This window comes from Mirounga leonina, unplaced genomic scaffold (assembly GCF_011800145.1).
Source record: "Mirounga leonina isolate KUSES-001 unplaced genomic scaffold, KU_Mleo_1.0 Mir_170, whole genome shotgun sequence".
NCBI lineage: Eukaryota > Metazoa > Chordata > Mammalia > Carnivora > Phocidae > Mirounga > Mirounga leonina.
In genome coordinates, this window is record NW_023270433.1 from 7,396,734 (window position 1) to 7,415,520 (window position 18,787).

Here is an 18,787-nt window from a genome sequence, read left to right on the forward strand (position 1 = left end):
GCCTTTCTGGGAATAAAACATTTTATTTTAAGACCAGAAGAGTTTTGTTTTTGTTTTTTTTTTTCCTGTGTCGTGGCCAATGCAGTTATCAGTCTGTAATTTCCATGCCAAACCTTGGAATTGAACCTGTATAAACGCAGGGACATTTTGGTCTCATTCACTGCCTGGCACATAGCAGGTGCTTTAAATTTTCTTGTTGAATGAACAGTGTGGATCTGGGTCCCTGAAGGGGGCTCAGCTTTTAAGGAACCATCTTTTTTTCCAGTCCCCCTTCCTGTTCCAAAGGCCGTGGGGTTGGCTAGAAGGAGGGAAGTGATGTGGAATGGGACCCACTTGGGGCTAATGAGACTATGGGAGGGTCTGGAGGGTTGAGAGGCCCTGTCCCATCCTAAAAGGACACAGACCAATACCTAGATGCTCCATCCCAGGCCCTTCCCAGTGGTTTGGCAGCTTTGTGCAGCTACCTGGATAGGACTTGGGGAGGCTGTCCCATCCTGAGGATGGGCAGGGGGCCCAAGCCCAGAGGATGCTTCCCCAGCTACCTATGTCCTGGGCTCTGCCCAGCTGGTCCAGCCTCCAGGCCCTGCTTCCAGGGACAGCAAGGGAAGACAGCGGGTTGCAGGGAGGGGGTGGCCCAGGCCTCCAGTCCATCTCCCCCAGCTCAAGCCTATTTGAGCTGGGAGCCAGAAAGGGTGGAGGGGACTGGGGACGAAGGCCCTTTGTCCCTCCTGAGGGCAGCTCACTTCATCACTCCCTGTGCCTTGGTACCAGACCCTCTGCCTTCCAGGGCTCAGCCCCCTTCCCCGGTCCCAATACGTGCCTAATGCCATGGATATTCTTGATGGCGTAGCTGATCTCCCTTCGGAGCTCCTTCTCATCAAATTCCATCTGTGTAGGAGAGCAAGAGACAGCTGGTCAGGGCCTTCCTGCTCCTGGAACGCCAAGACAGATGCCCCACTCCCAGGGTTGGGCCCCAGGTCAGCAAAGGTATGTGTGAAAGTCCTGGGGGGCAGGGTGGGTAGTCCTAAGCCACCCCCCAACCCCCGCCCCTTGGTAGACTGCCCTACCTTGACTAGCTCAAAGGGGAAGCGCTCATGGAAGATCCGGTTGATGCGGGCTCCCCCTGACAGTTCATAGGTGTCGATCTGGTCCCCTGAGCCCTCAATGCGCTTCTCAAAGTCCACGGCAAACTGCTGGACCATCCTGGGGGGTAGAGATAGTGGGAAGGCGTGAGGGGGCTGCAGCTGCCTTGTGCAGGGAGCCCTGGGTGAGCCCTGTGCTGAGGAGCTGCTGGGTGTTGGGGAGTCAGGAGCTGGGGGGGTCTCACTGCAGCAGGGCCTTGGTCTTGCGGGCTGGGTCATCAGGCCGGAAGTTCTTGTACTCCTCCACCTCCTTCTCTATGGACAGAAGCTGGCTCTGCAGCTTGTTCCGAAGGCCCGGCAGTGTGTCCCGGATGTGGTTGGTCAGTTGCTGGGGGTGGGGGGAGCGCAGAATGAGACAGGGGTTAAGGCCATGGTCACAAACGCAGATGCCCAGAGGGCCAAGCAGGGGCCAGGATGCCAGAGGACCTGTGGATGTGGTGAGGTTGAAAGAGGTAGAAGGCAGCCATGATCCTGCCCACCACTGCCCTGCCCACGAGAAGCAAAGCTGCTGAGGCCAGGGCCTGGCACACAGTAGGTGTATGAGCTGAATTCATGGATGAATAATGCAATTTTCCCTCCCTCCCTTCCTTCCTTCATTCCTTCCTTCGATTTTATTTTTACGTAATCTCTATGCCCACTGTGGGGCTCAAACTTACAACCCTGAGATCAAGAGTACATGCTTGGGGCACCTGGGTGGCTCAGTCTTTAAGCATCTGCCTTCAGCTCAGGTCATGATCCCAGGGTCCTGGGATTGAGCCCCGCCTCGGGCTCCCTGCTCAGTGGGAAGCCTGCTTTTCCCTCTCCTGCTCAGGTCTCCCTGCTTGTATTTCCTCTCTCGCTGTGTCTCTGTCAAATAAATAAAATCTTAAAAAAAAAAAAAAAAAAAGAGTACATGTTCTACCCACGGAGCCAGCTAGGCACCCCACGTAATTTTCAATAGAAACAAAGAGTCTAGATTTTTATCTGAAATTAGCTGAATTTTAGACACCATGAGGGCCAGATGAAATGTGTCTGGGGCGGGGATGTCTGGAGGGCTGCCCCCTTGTCCCCTCTGCGTTTAGGCCTCCGGTAGGGTGATTCTCAAGTTCGGGGGCTCGCTTTGACTAGGTCCCCATACACAGTATCTCCCTGAAGCTGCACAATGATCTTGTTTTATCACCAACATCACCATTTTACAGATGCAAAAACAGAGGTTCAGAGAGCTGGAGCGTCAGGCCTGTGGTGTCCAGAGTCCCCATTTCTGCCCCTACACCACACTGCCTTCCCCGCTGCCTCCCTTCCATCATCACACACACAATGAGGACGCCTCTGTGGGCCACCCTCACAAAACGTATTTAAATGATTCTGTCCTCATGCTGATTTCCCCAGGCCTGAGCTCCTACCTGGTTGAGGACCTTCTGCAGGTAGGGTGTGCCCATGCGGTCAGCCAAGTGGCGGTAGGACGGGTGGGAGAGGAAGAACTTGCGTTCAGCGGCCAAGGCGGTCGTGATGTCCTTCTTGCCATCGATATCCTTCTGGCTCCGGTTCACCACCCCTATGTAGCCTGTGGAAGGGGGTGAAGTCAGGGGCAAGCAGCCCTGACTTCGGGGTGGGGTGAAGGAGAGGGGCAGCGGAGCGTGTCAGGGGAGGAGCCTGCCTACCTCTGCGCAAGGGGAGAAGCTTGTTCTCCAGCACGTCACGGGCATCTGTGCCCTCGTCCATCAGATCCAGCTTGGTGATGACCCCGATGGTGCGCTGGCCTGGGGGGCCAGCAGGAGAGGGTCATCTGCATCTGTACTCACCCTCACACCAAGACCACCAGCACTCCCACTGCCACCTGCTCTGCCCATCTCCCTCCCCACACCCTCCTTCACCCGGGCCTGCTCCCTTTATTCTTCACAGAGTGGCTCCTCCTGGCACTGAAAGAAGAGCCCCAGGGCCTTGCACTTCTGCTGCACTTAGGAACCTACCCTGGGGGTCCACCTCCTTGGCAACCTTGAGAGCATCAGAGTTGGCCAGGTCGGAGTTGGCCGGGGACACAGCCAGGATGAGGCAGTTCTCTTTGGTGACGAACTGCATAAGCATGTCCCGGATCTGGAACTCGATGTCAGGAGGTTGGTCCCCCACCGGGACCTTGGTCATTCCGGGCAGGTCCACCAGTGTCAGGTTCAGCACTGGACAGGGTGGCGAGAGGGCGGGCTCAAGGCAAGGGGCGTGGCCGTGGGCGGGCGGATTAAGGAACGGGCCGTTAGAGAGGATCCGCTTGGGAGCTGGAGGCAGGTGAACGGATTAGGGAAAGGAGGGGCTAAAGCGGGGGCCCGCTAGGGGCGTGGCCAGAGGTGGGCAGAGTCCTGGCAGGATGGAGCTTGGGGGTAGGATGGGCAGAGGAGAGGGTCGCTGTGGAGGCGGAGCTAAGCAAGGGGGCCAGGAGGCCCGGGGCGGGGCCACGTCTCCTCACCGTGTGGCGAGTAGACGCGGAGGTTGATGGGTACCGGCGAGATGCCCTTGTTAGTGCCAGTGATCCGGTCTGTCTCAGCCTCGATCTCCAGGCGCACCTCCTCGAAGTCGGTGAATTTCTTCCCCTTGCAGTGCAGGAATTCGGCATATTCTGCCCCAGAATGGGGTGGAGTGGGGGGGAACGGTGGAGGGGTAAGCATCTTAACCTGGAACCCACCTGGGTTCCATCTTCCACTGGGAATAGACCCCAAACACCCCCAAACACTGCCTTCTCTCTCCTCTCTCCCCACAACAACGCTATGTCCCCGTTATGCATTTTTATCTCTACTGTCCAGACGGGGAATCCAGGGCCAAAGTCACATAGCAAGCAAGTTCAGCGGCTAGGCCGGACCTCTCCTTGCGGATAGAGTGGGGAGGCTGGGGAGGCCGGGGGGCGGGGGGGGGGCTGCTGGTGGATGAGAGCACGTACCTGTGGTGGCATTGACCAGCTGCAGGACCAGGGGGCGTCGGGTGACGATGCCTGACCCTCGGGGCAAGAAGTCCCTGCAATGAGTTGGGAGTGAGAGGAGGGTCAAGGCCTGAATAGGCTCCCTCTGTCCTGGGGGCACCTGTCCTGCCATGGGGAGCCCCAGTGCGCTCCCAAAGTGCCCACCACACCTTAGCCCCAGGGTTTCGTGTCACTGAGGGGAGATGGCAGCTGAGAAAGGTGGAAAGGACCTCCCCCAAGTACCGAGTCACAGATTTATGCATGTGAGTTGCCAACAGACAAGACCAATAACCCCCAGATCTCTCTCAGGGATGCCCTGTGTTGGTTCTGGGCCAAAAAGAAGTCCATGTGCCAACCCAGTCACTGCCATTCAACTGTGGCACGGGGTGCCCAAGTGTCCAGTGGTCACAAAGTGGATCTCAAGGAAACAGAGCTGCACCTTCTCCCCTCCCTTCCGCTGTGGGGGAAGGGCAGCGTCTCACTTCCCCTTCCCAGGGGGCCCCATCTGGCTGGGGTTGAGGATGAGGAGGGGTGGGGGGAAGGAGGAGGCAAGGGAAAAAATTCATGCTTCTTCAGTGCCTACTGCACGCCAGGCTCTTTGTGGGCAATACCTCATGGACTCCACACAATAGCCTTGTGAGGTAGGTGCTGTTACTGTCCCCATTTTGCGGATGAGGAGACTGAGGCTCAGAGGTGTTCAGGCTGCGCGGTCCGTATCCAGCAGAGCAGACTCTGGACACAGATCTGTTTGACTCTCCTGTGAGAGCTCCATGCGCTTCAGTGCCTTGCAGACCCAGTCTTTGAAGGATGGGACCTGAGGGGTCCCTGAGTCATTGCCCCAGACCTGATGTCTGTACCCCAGATATCTTCTTGTGCCAATGTCAACCTCAGCTGTCTTTTTGGCTAGCTCTTGTGGGTGCTTATTCTCTGTCCTGTCAGCTTTTCTCATATCCACCCCCACCCTCGGCCCCACCCAGGCCAGCACAAGCATGAGGGCGGAGGTCTCTTCAGGGGCCAGGCTGTCAGAACTGCAGTCATGGGATCCCCAGGACGCAGGAAAGCGGGGAGCAGGCTACAGCCTGAGGGACCAGAGGGATCCAGCTGGCCACCTCATTCATGGAGAGGCACATGGAGGCCCAAGAAGGGGAAAAGACATTCAAGCTCCTACAGGATTTGGACTGAGCCCGAGAAGAACCCAGGTCTCCTACTCCCAGCCCAGAGCCTGACCTGGACCATGCAGCTTCCTGCACCACCCCCATCCCCTTCCGGCCAGGAGGGTCCCAGGCACAACAGAGTAGGCCCAAGCTCCTGGGTTCAAGGCCTCCTCTGGGGCCCTGGGGAGACCTCTTCCTGCCCTGCCCCTCCTCTGGGGAGATTAGAGGCAAATAGGGAGGAGTCAGCTAGTTCTATGGGGAAGGAGAAGGATGACAAATCCTGCATTTATTCATCATTTCCAGGTGCTAGGCAAGCACTTTTCATTTTTGCAAGACTGAGCTTCAGAAGGGCAGGGCCAGCATCTATCTGTCCACCACTGGATCCCACTGTCTAGCCCAAGGCTTAGCACATAAGAGGCACTTAGTAAATGCTGACTGACTCCCCTGGCCCTCAAAACAGGGCTCTGACATGGAAATGACCATTTTACAGATGAAGCAACTGAGGCTCAGGGTGAAGTGACCTGTCCAAGGTCACCCGGATGGGAATGGCAGAGCTCAGATTCAACCCCAAGGGCCTGTTGGGCCCCAGAGACTAGGAAGTTTCCTGTCAAACTCTGCTCCTCCTTCAACCCAAAAAGCCAGACTTGGCTTTTTATGTAATTCAATTAAATTCCATCTAGGACATATTTGGGAGCAGCTGCTCTGTGCCAGGCCCTGTGCTGGGCCCTGGGGATGCGAGATGATGAGTCAGACAGCTCCCTACCCGGAGGAGGAGCTCACAGTGTGGTGGGAGAGAGAGACAAGTAAACATAATGCAATGCAGTGTGACACGTGCTGGAACGGAGAGGCACCAGGCAGCGCGGAGAAGGAGGGGATTAACGAGGCAGTCGGTGGGGAGGGGGGGAGGCGGCTCCTGTCTCTACCTCTCCCATCCTTTACTCACTCCTTTGGGGGTGACTCTCTAGTATTTGGAAACCCCCAGGGCTGTGTATATAGGACATCTGTTCTCAGGGAGGCTGGGGTGGGCATGGGGGCCTGGGGTCCACCCTTTCCCCCACCAGCTCCTCACCCAGCAATACCATGGCAACAGTAGTTGCCATGGAAACTACAGGAGGAGCTGGGAAGGATGGGACTCCCCACAGAAAGCCCCCCACGCAGAGACATGGACCTTCCCTGGAGCTCTTCCCTGAGAGCCCCAGCCCCACTGCACAGATGGACCCACTTGGCCCCAGCAGACCTGCAGGTTGGAGGCCAATGGGGTGCTGTATAGAGGGTACGGGGAGCCCAGGCCCCAGCTGGAGGTGTGGTCAGGGGTCTGGGCCAGGCTTCTCCAAGTCACTGCCTCCCCAGGGCTACTTAAAGGACAAGAAGCTTATGGGAAGCAGAGATTAGAGGGGCAGGGCTATGTGTGGGAGTAGAGCCCCTCCTCAGACCAGGATCTCTTGGGGCCAGGGTGGGGATGGGGGTGCCTGGGTGGGGAGAGGCCCCATCTCTGTCCCAGCCCAGGTTCTCAGAGTGAGGCCCTCACAGCTTGTTAAAATGCATGTTCCTCAGATACGCTGCGTTAGGAGCTAGTGGGGCAGGGGTGAGGGAGAGGGAATCTGGATTTTAAACATGAACCCCATGTCACTTTCATATTCCCTTTCAAGCTTAGTGGTTAGGAGCCAATGCCAGGCAGAGGCCCTGGGCTCAAATCCCACCTTGGCCATTCGGCAGTCTGGGCCTCACTCTCTGGGCCTCAAAACCTTCAGCTGCAAACCAGCATCATAGAAACTGGGCATCATCCACGACCACATGTGGGCTGCAAGAAGGTCCGTGGAGGCTTTTCATGCAAAGAGCGTAGCCCAGGCCTGGTACATAGTAGGCCCTCAGCAGCTCCATGGGGCTGCCCAGGGTGCCGCCTGCTCTCAGCCCCCTCTCTAGGAGAGTTCCCAAATTTCAGCAAGGAATGTGAGATCCCACAGAACGCTCTGCCCACCTCCTCCAGGCACTGACTCGGATCTCGGGATTCTGACCACGAAAGGTTAGGGGCAAATGATAGACCCTGAGGAGGAGAAGCTTTCAGAGACCATGTCATTCCTCCATCATTGTCTAGAGGAGGGGACAGAGGCCCAGAGAGGTGCAGGGAGCTGTGACGGGAGAGGTGGCGGAGAGGGGACCAGGGCCCCACGCCTGGGCAGGCAGCAAAGAGCACTGGCTGGTTCACACGTCCGGACTGTGAGATCCTTGCTCCCTGCCGGATTCCCGTGCTCACCCCAGGCCTGGCCCATGGTAGGTGCTCAGGCAACGCTCCAGGGAGCAAGCATGGCTGAACAGCTCCACAGCTCCTGCCTTCCACCTGGACACACTGTCCCATGGCGCTCTGTTAAAGTGGGGGTTCAGCCCGGTCTGGCCTCCAGCCAGTGCCACCCCGCACCTCCCACCCAGCTCCTGCTTAGGCTGAGGGACGACAGAGAAAAGTGTGCTGGGCCCACCAGCCCCGGGAGCCATGTGGGAGGGGTGCGCGGCGGCATGCCAGTTCTCCCTATTCCTTCTGGACAGATGGTGGTTTCCCGAGGAGGCCTTGCCTTGCCATCTGCAGAGGAACCTTCAAACCTGAAGCACAGGGAGGATGAAGTAAACACCTTAAACACCTCTCGGGAACCCCAAGGGCCACAGGCTCCGTGTCTGAATCAGCACTGTCCTACCCAGAGGGGTCTGGAGAAAGTACACCAAAGGCCCAAAGTGACCCTCCCCTACTCTACTCTAGGACCTGAGATCTGGGGCCAGAGCTCAGGGATCCTGCTTCCCAGGTCCTGTTGAATGCAAACACCAAGGAGCAGCGGGCTCGGTCTGGCGCGCACCCAGCAGCCACCTTCCTTCCAAGTCTCCTGTTTCCCCGGGCTCTGAGCTCAGACAGGCCTGGCTTTGAATGTCAGAGCTGCCACTCAGGAGCTGTGTGGCTGTGGACAAGTGACCATACCTCTCCGAGCCTCAGTTTCCACATCAGTAAAATGGGTTGCTGTGAGGCTCACATACCTTGATGCCTGAAGAAATGGTAGCTATTATGATTATAAATAACATAACTTGCTGGGCAAGCTGAGAACACAGGCTGGGCCCCCACCAAACGATGCAGCAGGGAGGGAGTTGGAAGGTGGGTCTCCTGGGGGCCAGCCAGAAGAGTGGGCGGGGGCGCCAGGATATTTCCAGCCAAATCTTGCTCCTGAAAGCGGAAGCAAGGGAGGCAGGCCGGCTCTGAGGTGCCTTCTGAAGCACGGAGCTAGGGTGGAGGCGAGGGAGGGGGTGGGCCAAGAAATACAGTGGGGAGGAGGTGAGGCAGCCTCCAGGCAACAAGTCCCTCTCTGTTCCCACTGCCCCAGGAGGGCCCAGGCATGCCCACATCACACAGACCATGAATTTCCAGCTGAGGTTTGAACATTTCAGGACAGTCCTGGCCTGGCTTCCCCTGATGCTCTGATGTCCTGAGAGCAGGGACTGGACTGGTCCCATTTACCACAGTGGCCCCAGTACCCATCATGGAGCAGGGAAGGTAGCTGGCACTCGGGGCAGCCCTGCTGGCCAAAAGAATGATTTGAAGGTGAGCTCCTGGGGGCACCTGGGTGGCTCAGTCGGTTAAGTGTCTGTCTTTGGTTCAGGCCATGATCCCGGGGTTCTGGGATGGAGTCCCACATTGGGCTCCCTGCTCGGTGGGGAGTCTGCTTTTCCCTCTCCCTCTGTGCTCACGCACTCTCTCTCTCTCATATAAATAAATAAAACCTTTGAAAAAAAAATGAAGACAAGCCCCTCTAGTTTTCCCAAAATCACTCTCATTGTACAGGTTTGGAAACTGAGGCACAAGACAGGGAAGAGTGTTGCCGAAGGTCATAGCGCAAGTTGGTGGCTGGGTAGGAGAGCACCCAGCAAACTCTCTCCTCAGCAACCATTTTCCCTACTAAAGAAAAGCGATGATCTTTCCTTCCTCCTTATCCTTCCCTCCTTCCTTCCTTCCTTCTTTCCCTCCCTCCCTTGCAAGTGTTGATGACTTTATATTTTCAAGATGGAAATAGATTTCTCTTTTGCCTCCTACCTGTAAAAATCATATGTTCTCCCTTTGAAAACATATTCAGAAAATACACAAAATGTTTAAAAATAAAAAACAATCATCAGGGGCACCTGGGTGGCTCAGTCGTTAAGTGTCTGCCTTCAGTTCAGGTCATGATCCCAGGGTCCTGGGATCGAGTCCCGCGTCGGGCTCCCTGCTCGGCGGAAAGCCGCTTCTCCCTCTCCCACTCCCCCTGCTTGTGTTCCCTCTCTCGCTGTGTCTTTCTCTGTCAAATAAATAAATAAATAATCTTAAAAAAAAAAACAAAAACAATCATCATCCCAGCCCCTGGGGACCACCATTGTAAACATTTTATCATTTACAATAATAATCATGGCAAACACTGATGGCTCTCCAACTGTTGGTCAGAGGTTCTGCCGGGCGCTTGAAAATCTGCATCATCACGAGGTTTCTTTTTGGGGTGCTGGAAGTGTTTTAAAATTAGACTGTGATGATGGTTGCACAACTCTGTAAATACACTAAAAATCATTGAGTTGTGCACTAAAAACAGGTGAATTTTATGGCATGTAAATTATACCTCAATAAAGCTGTTTAAGAAATCTGCATCCTCTTTTTTTTTAAGATTTTATTTTTAAGTACTCTCTCTACCCAAGGTGGGGCTTGAACTCACGACCCCAAGATCAAGAGTCCCATGTTATACTGACTGAGGCTGCTAGGCACACCCCCTGCATCCTCTCTCTCTTTTTTTAAGATTTTACTTATTTGAGAGAGAGAGCACAAGCAGGGGGAGAGGCAGAGGGAGAGGGAGAAGCAGACTCCCCCACTGAGCAAGGAGCCCGACTCGGGGCTCGATCCCAGGACCCCGGCACCACGACCTGAGCCAAAGGTAGATGCTTAACCGACTGAGCCACCCAGGCGCCCCCTACCCCCCCATCCTCTTGATTGATCCTCGCGTGGCTGTGTAAGGGTGCTGTGATCAGAGACACGGCCAGAGACCCCTCACGTGCCCACATACACACACTGGGCTCCAGTCCACACTTATGTAGCGGCTATGTTTGCCTAATAGCTCATCAAGGGCATTTCCCAAGTCATTCGATAACAGAGCTACACCTGGATCCTTATTTCTTATCACCAGTAGCTCGATGCAAAAGAATCTCAGCTCCACCACTAAATTATATCCCTGCTCTGAACCTCAGTTTCCCCATTAGTGAAATGGGACACAAGCCAGCAGCTCCCTCCTTAGGGCTGCTGAGGGGATGCCCTGCGATCCTGGCTGTGGGAGGCTCTAAGGGAGGGTGTCCATTGGTGGCGCCATGAGCCACCTGAGCGCCCGTGGGCTAGGTGCCCTGTGTGTGCATTGTGTTCCTTCAAATTTGGAACTCAGGTCAGAGGGGAGTGTGCATTCACCTGCTGAGAATTTTCTCCACATCCTGCCTGGTGGCCTCATTTCCCTGTGCTCAGATCAGATGCATCTGAGCTGGAGAGATGAAAGGGGAGGCACTAATAAACAGGTGAAATGTTCATATAACCGTGGTTGGAACTGCTGCCAGGAGCCCAAGGCAATGGCCTCTCTCTTCCTCCGTAGCCCCTCGTCCTGGGAGAAAACTGAGCCCTACCCCACACACTGAGGGGCAGGTCATAGGAGGAGAGGGTGGTCAGAGAAGGCATCCTGGAAGGTGGTGTTGGCTGATGTGAAACTCAGAGGATGAGCCAGTGAAGGAGGAAGACGAGGGCATGATGAAGATGAGGACAGCATATGCCAGGAGAGTGAAGGGGGCATTTTTCCCATGACCTGCAAGATACTAGGGTGGACCCGCAGGGAGAGGCAGAAGCGGGGCTGGCTAAGGCAGGCAGGTCTCAGGGGCTCAACTCAGGAGCGAGGGGCTCGGTTTGGAGGTCAGGGGCCAAAGAGGGCTTTAAGCAGAGAGGGTCAGATTGGGAGGCCATAGAGAGTTTCTGTGCTGTCAGGCGGAGGACGGGATGGAGGCACGAGAGAAGGCCACCCCAGGGGCTAAGACAAAGGAGGGGGCAACTGAGCTACAAAGAGGTGGGCGGACCGGGGGCAGGATCCACAGGGCCTGGGCCGGACTCGCACGGGGAGGATGACCCAGGAGGGGAGGCTGGTCCCGGAGCCTTTGGCCAGGGCAGTGAGAAGATGCCATTTAGGAGACTGCCTTGACCACCTTCCAAGGCCAAGAGTCTTTTTTCCTGGTGCCTGCAATAGTTCTAGCCGACCCCATACAGCTCTTGTTCCTTAGCTGGATTTCAGTCCGGGGAGGGGTCAGAATCCAGAGAGACAACCGAGGAGAGCAGAGGAGAAGCTGAGGGGTGTGATCTGTGCACAAGTGGGCAGGGGGGGTGAAGAGGGACGGACACGAGGCAGGGGACTGGTACCCGTTCCTGTCCTGCCTGTCCTGCCTCTAATTCCATTGCTGTGGGACCTCAGGCAGGTCTCTACCCTCTCTGAGCCATGTCCCCATCTGAAAACAGGGGATAATAGTCTGCTCCTCCAACTAAAAGGTTGTTGACTCCAAGAAAATAATAATCAGCACTGCCCTTGGACATGGGGAATCAGGACCCCTGCCCCATGCTCTAGGGGTCCCTCTTTGGATCTCTAGAGCAAGGGGTCCCCAGGGGCCAAGGGTCGGTGCCCAGCTGGAGCCTATGCACCCTTCCTAGGCCACACTTGAGTGCTCTGGAATTCCCTCTTGGTCTCAAGCCCTCCTCCAGGGTCTGCCCTGCCAAGGTGGGTGGGTGGGGTTCCTTCCTGGCACCTCAGATGGAGCTCAGATGTGAGGGTGGGGTGTCGGCCTGTGAGCCCGGGAGGCCCCTTCTGGTGCAGGATGGAGTAAGAAGAGACAGGGGCAGCCTGGGGAGAGGGGCCACCTGTCCCCATAATGCCATACCCCATCACAGAACTCTGAGGAGCAGTTCTGGGTTTCATAACAAACCCAGTCTGCCAGGTTGTTATGAAAGTGTGTTTGTCAAGGTGGGAGGGCAGGAGGTCCCTTAGCTTGATTTATAACTGGAATATATAGACATCTGGCACGTGGGCCTCCATTTCTGCTCTTGTTCCACACCTGATAACACTGGGCCCTAGACTGGCTTCCTCCACACCGCCCCCCCTACCCCCGGCATCCCCCCCTCCCCGAGGTTCTGACCCTGTGACCCCAGCCAAGGTCAGGGAAACTCGATTCTACTGGAGCCTGGATCAGATGCAGTCTGCCAGAGTCACCTTTCATTCCCGACTCCTTGGGGCCAGTGGGTGGGGCGGGGGTTTGGAAAAGATGTTCTCTGGCCTGGGTTGAGCAGGTGAGTCTGGTTGTGTGTGTTCAGCACTCGGCAGGTGCTCGCTCTGAGCACATGGAGGCTGGAGCACAGGGAGTCGGCTCTCTGGGTGTGGGTGTTTGCTGAGGGGCCACAGGTGTCTCCTGACTCTCCTGGTCTCACTGGGGCCTCCACTCCTCCCTCGGCGACACTGTCCTCTGTCTGGGTTCTCAAACCCATTGGGCTCCTTCTCTTCTTGGGCCTTTGCTCAGATGGGACCCTGCACCCGGGGTGTGTTCACTCCTTTGCTTGACCAGGTCCATTTCTTGTTCAGGTCCAGCCTCAAGGCCACCGCCTCAGGGGGCCTTCTCTTGCCCCCCTGACAGCACCCCTCCCTTCAATAGAAGCAAATGTCAGTGCCCTCTGCCCTCTCCAATCAGTAATTTTCCACCTAGGATGTCTCAGGATAGCCCCTAATCCTCTTTGGCCTCAGTCTCCAAGTCTGGGAATTGGAACCACTAAGATGTATCCCAAAGTATTCAGAAGATGAGAGCTTAGTAATGGGGAGTGGGCTGTCCCCCATCGGAGGGCCCAGGGATGACCAAGAGAGGGGCTCTCAGAGGCCAGAGACTGGCACCAAGCCCACGCTGGGATGAGAACATGGAGGAAGGTGCAAGGAGACTGGTAGGAGGCAGGGAGCCTGGTCAGGGGTAGGCAGAGTCACTAGGGAAACCCAAAACCTTGCCTCTCAGGCCACCCCTTGGGCTCTGGGCATAGGCCCACTCACCAGGCCCCCTGCCCCCACCTGCACCCCAGCTGCTTCCCAGCCTGCCCCTCTGTCCAGGCGGAACAGACCTGGCACATCCTCTCTGCGAGGCCTTACCCCGAGTTTCGTGGGCATTATCTCAACACTCAGCACAGTCCCAAGAGGGACGTGCTATTATTATCCCCATTTTACAGATGAGAAACTAGGAGCTGAGAAGGGTTTAAGAAACATGCCCAAGGTCACTCAGCTTATAAATGGCAGGGCTGAGCTACAAACCCAGGTCCGATTCCAGAGCCTGAGCCCTCAGCCCCTCTGCTGCGTTCCCACTGGCCTCCGCCTCCCCAGGGGCCAAGGGGGCAGGGAGGGTGGGCGCTACCCATTTGTTAGCCTACCTGGCACCAGAGTGAGGGGAGGGGAGCATAGCCTGAGAGCTTGTCCCAGGACAGCCCACTCTTGGTCCTGGACAGGTGTCACAGGGAGGGGGCACGGAGCCAGGGACAGACAAAGTCGGGTGGCCCAGGGCAGCAGGCATCTGCTCCCAAAATGCTGGGGTGTCCTGGGGCCCTGCCCACTCTCCTCTGTCTACACTCACCCCGAGATGATCTCATCTACTCCCATGGGTTTAAATCCCACCTCTATGCCATGGATGACTTCCAAATTTACACTTCCAGCCCGCCTTCCCCTGAGCTTCCAGCTTGCATCACCACACACTGCCCACCTTACACTTCAGACTCAACATGCTCAAAATCGAGCTCCTGGTCCTACCCCTGCCCCCCCAAAACTGCTCCTCCCGTCCTCCGGTAACGGCACCAACACCCACCCAGAATCAAAGACACTGACGTCATCCTCGAGTCCTCCTTCCTCACCCTGCAGATCCCATCCACCAGCAAGTCATGTGGGACTTTCCTCCAAAATGTACCCTGAACCCCACCGCTCTCCCCCTCCCCGCTGGGAAAGTCCTGGCCCAGGCCCCCATCAGCGCCTGCGCACTAGATCAGCCTCCTCACCTGTCCCCCGCCCCCTCCCCAAGTTACACACTTGGTGGAATCCGCTCAAGGCGCTCCACTACTTAAAAGCTTCTGGCAGTAATGAAAATAAACCCAACTCTTCATCAGAGCCTCAGGGCCTTGTAGATCCAACCCCTGCCTACCTCTCTGATGCCATGCTGTCCTTGCGCACCAAACACCAGCCACAGTGGCTCCTTTCTGTTCTTTGAACACGCCAAATTTGTTAACTGCCCCAGGGCCTTTGCACTCACTGTTCCCTCGGCCTAGAATGCTTCTCAGTCCCATGGCTTCTCATCTCAGATGCTACCCCCTCCTAGAAACCCTTTCTGACCTCCCTTTTCCCTTCCACAGGACTGACCACATTCTCTGTCTTCTTCATATACGTGCTCCTGTGTTTACTATTTCAGAGTTTCCCCTCTGAATGCAAAGCTTTTGTCTTTTCTACCCTAGACTCTCCAGCGCTGTGACACTGTGGACACTCCACGAATGTCTGAATGACTGAATGAATCAGCCTCAGTTTTCCCTTCTGTAAAAGGGGGATGAAGAAAGAGCATCGATCCAGACAAGTCCTAGCAGGGTCCCGGCAGCTGCTTTGCCACATCCACTGCAGAGCCGACAGCAGGGCCGTTGGGGGTGCCCAGAAGCCCAGGCTGGCCTGGGGCAGCCTCTAGTCCCTCTGGTGTATTTTTCCACTTCCTCTCTGTGGGGGGTTGGCTCCTGGGAAGCCCCGGGAGATGGAGCGGCTGTTTCCATGCTCATGGGTCTGGGGACCCAGCCCTAGACGGAGAGGTCAGGAGCCCATGAGGGAGCAGGCGGGGCTGGCTAGGGGCCCCACTGAATTCCCTCTGGGTGGCCCAGCTGTGGCCTCCTCTCTAGCTTTCATGAGGATCAAATAACGCTTTCCCACCCACTCCTCCACCTCAGGCCAAGCCCTCCTCCTGGACACCCGGCGCATCCTCCTACAAGGCCGCTGTCAGAGGGCCCCGGGGTGCTGGGGGCAGCGAGAGGACCCGGGCCTCTGGGGGCACAGTCCACATCCTGCTCCACTCAACAAGCTAAGAGGGGCCCAAGTCAGCTGTGGCCACACCGGCCTGCTGTGTTGCCTACTTACCGGCCCCTGCCTCGGCTGGACAGTGACCTCCAGGAAGACAGGGACCAGGTTGGCTCTGGCACACATGGGTCCCCAAGCCTAACTGACCACCAACAGCTCCCTCCCACATGTTTACAAAAGGGTGTTTACACCCATGAACTCCCTGGAGTCCCGCACCGCCCTGTCCGTGGTCCCATCCTACAGATAGGGAAGATGGAGGCCCACGCGCCTGCATGTCCCTGTGCCCAGTTCAGGGCCTGGCTCTCAGAGGCTCTCAAGACTGAGATTAGGAACCTGGGCTTTGGAATCTAATAGATGCTGACCTTCCTGGCTGGGGGACTTTGGGCAAGGCATCTCACCTTGGGGTCTGTTCCCTCAGCTGCAGGATGGGCATCATGGTACCTGCCTCATGGGGCTGTTGTGAGCCATCCTGTGGAGAATGGTGTGGGGCACATGAGAAGGGCTCAGCAGAGGGGGGCTGAGGTCACCTTCCCCCCGCCCCACACCTCATGCCCAGAGCACACAGCCTGGAATAAGCTGGCGTTCAGCAAATGTTCTATGGACGAAAGGTAGGAATATGGTTTGTACACCGTAAAGGGTTGCATTTCCGTGGGTGTTTCTTAAAGCACTAAGGCCTCTGGGCTTTGCTGTGTCCAGAGTCCCCGCCACCCCCTCACCCTGACTGCTGGGCCACAGGGAAGGGGCCCATCTGTATCTCTTGCCTGTTTGTCTCTGCAGCTCTGAGGGTCGTGTGAGCAGGAGGGGGGCTCTGTGGGAGCCCATCCCCAAGAGACAGACGGCCTCCCCTGCTGCTGACCAGATGGGCCCAGCCGCCCCCATGGTGGCTTTCCAACATCTCCCAGATACACTGCTCCAGTCAGAACCCTTCCCTTTAGCCCCAGGCTTGGCACTGGGCTTCCAGGTGATTTGAGGGGCAGGAACAACCATCCAGTGCAACTGTCCTTATTAGAGGTCGGGAAACAGGCTCAGAGAGGGCAAATGACTCTCTTGAGGCTTCACAGCAGAACCTGGCTTGGACCCAGGATGTCCCCTCGGAACTGCTGCCCCTCGGAGGGAGGGGCCTCTGCTTCCCTCTCTCACAGGCCAGTTGCTTCCTTTGCGGGGAAGGTCACTGGGAGAAAGCTAGGGTTTCTGAAGAAGGTGAGGGAGGGAGATGCCTGAGCCGGAGGCCAGTGTGCCTCCTCCCTGTCTGCTCAGCCCCCATCCCCCTCCCGGGAGAGCACCATCCTCCTCAGCACCAAAAAGCCATCCCGGACTCCATTTTTCTCTGGGGATCCTGGGGAGGGGGGTCACGACCCCATCTGCCCCCCTAAACCCAGGACCTTTTGTCTTTGCGGTTGCCCCCCACTCCCCGCCACCTGGCCCTCCCAGCGCCCTGTGGGATCAGAGGCAGGAGGGGGATTAGGCTGTGCAAATGGCTCCCCCCTCCCCGCCATCCTGCTTCCCTGTCTTAGTCATCTCTGCCCTCCGCCGCCTTCTCCCTCCATTACGATCCCTCTGCCAGGCCCGGGGGAGAGCGACGGTGGCAGGCGCCCCCCATCCAGGGGCGGCGGCGGAGCCAGGTGCCGGCGGCTCGCAAGAGGATCGGAAACGGTCTCACGGCCACCCCCCTCCTGGTCCTGCAGCACCCCCAAACCCCCCCCCCCCCCCCGCTCCGCCGCCGCGCTGCGCACGGATGGCGGCGGGAGCTGCAGAGGTGTGTGTGTGTGAGGGGGGAGGCTGTGCCTGGTCCTCGATGTCCGGGGGCTGTGTCCTCTCCCAGGGACACAGCTGCGGAGGGGGTCCCTAGCCACGATCCAGGGATCCTCATGGGGGAGGGAGCTGTCTTCCGTGGAGCCTAGGGCTGGGGAGCACTGCCCTTGGGGTGCTGCCCGCTCCGAGGGACGCGGGAGCCGAAGGGAGGCGCTGAGTAATGCAGGCCCCCTTGGTGCCTATACTGGGGGAGGGGGGGCACCCCAGGGTCTCTTAGCAGAGCGCCGCCTTCCCCAAAGGATGTGGCGGAGGAGGGGGGCGTGATACCGTGGCCGGTGGCTTGACGACGTTTGCGGACAAGCGGGGGGCGCTGCCGCCCCTGAGGGGCTCTGGTGGGGGGGCACCCTCCGTCTGGCTGCAGGCGGGGGGCGCGCCGTCCGCGGGGGCAGCGCCAAGGGCTGCGAGGTCGCGGCGCCGTCGGGGCCGGGGGCGGAGGCCCGGGGACCCGGGCTGGGGGCCGTCCGCGCTCCGGGGCGCGCCGCTCCTACCTGCCTACGAAATTCTCGAGCACCGAGCTCTTGCCGGCGCTCTGGCCGCCCACCACGGCGATCTGCGGCAGGTCGAGGTCCGCGTTCTGGCCGATAGCGGAGAAGGCGTCCTGCAGCCGGTTGACCAGCGGGATGAGATCCTCCATGCCGCGGTTGCCCATGGTTGCAGCGGGCCCCGCGGGCTGCGATCGGCCGCCGCTCCGGCTCCCGGCTCCTGCTCCGCCGCTGCAGCCGCGCGCTCCGACTGCCTGCGCCGCGGACCCCCCCGCCCCTCCGTGAGCCGAGCGGAGCTCTGCGCCAGGATGCCGCCAGAGGGCGCTCACGGCGCTGCGGGCTGGCCGCTGTGCGCAGGTGCCGCCTGCGGCACCATGGAGATTGTAGTTTTCTCCATCTGCGGCTTTTGGGGCGCTTGAGCCGTGCCTGGGGGGCTCTGATGCTGCACTGCAGCTATCATTCCTGGAAATGGGCAAGGTCTCACTCCTAGTACCGGGCCTCTCGGATAGTGGTCATGGCTGTCTCACTCCATCTTACAGAGGAGGAAACTGAGGCTTGGAGAGAGATGGATCTCCTTCAAGGTCACGTCTCCTGACCTGGAGTTCCACTCGGCCTCACTGCCTTCTACTCTAGGTTCTGACACTTATTCATGGCGGCATGGCCTTCCTGCCTTGGGGCCTCAGTTTCCCTGTTCTAGAAGGAGACAGAACATTAATTCAACAAATATTTATTGAGCACCTACTATAAGCCAGCCCCTGTTTTAAGCAGCAGGGGAGATACAACAGTGAACAAGACCGACAATGTCTCTACCCTCAGATCTTACATTGGGGTGGTGGAGACAGACAGTAAATGAAGAAACAGGTAAATGAAATCGTAAATGTGAAAATAGTTTACACTAACAGTGATGGAAGAAGTAAACAGGGTGTGTTTAGAAGAGAGATACCTGTGTGGGTGCAAAAGGCCCATTTAGCCTGGGAGGAGGTGGGTGGTTCTCTGAGGAAGTGACATTTGAGAAGAGACCTAGATGATGAGAAGGAGCCAGCCACAGGCGGATCAGGGGGGAGAGTAGGCCAGACTGAATGAATAGCAAGTGCCAGGGCCCTGACCCTTGGAAGGCCTTCTTGGAAGAGCTGGGACTTCT

The 18,787-nt window shown here is 57.6% G+C and overlaps 1 protein-coding gene across 1 annotated transcript in view; it reads right to left on the reverse strand.

Moving 5' to 3' along the window:
- Nucleotides 1-17,912, reverse strand: part of DNM1 (dynamin 1) — a 43,858-nt gene extending 25,946 nt beyond the window's left edge. Inside the window, 9 exon segments of the mRNA XM_035015715.1 lie at nucleotides 821-888; nucleotides 1,068-1,203; nucleotides 1,328-1,470; nucleotides 2,525-2,685; nucleotides 2,783-2,881; nucleotides 3,092-3,295; nucleotides 3,580-3,729; nucleotides 4,048-4,121; nucleotides 17,653-17,912. Of these exon segments, the coding sequence (XP_034871606.1) occupies nucleotides 821-888; nucleotides 1,068-1,203; nucleotides 1,328-1,470; nucleotides 2,525-2,685; nucleotides 2,783-2,881; nucleotides 3,092-3,295; nucleotides 3,580-3,729; nucleotides 4,048-4,121; nucleotides 17,653-17,813 (1,196 nt within the window). The 5' untranslated portion in view covers nucleotides 17,814-17,912.
- Nucleotides 17,913-18,787: the final 875 nt, after the last annotated feature.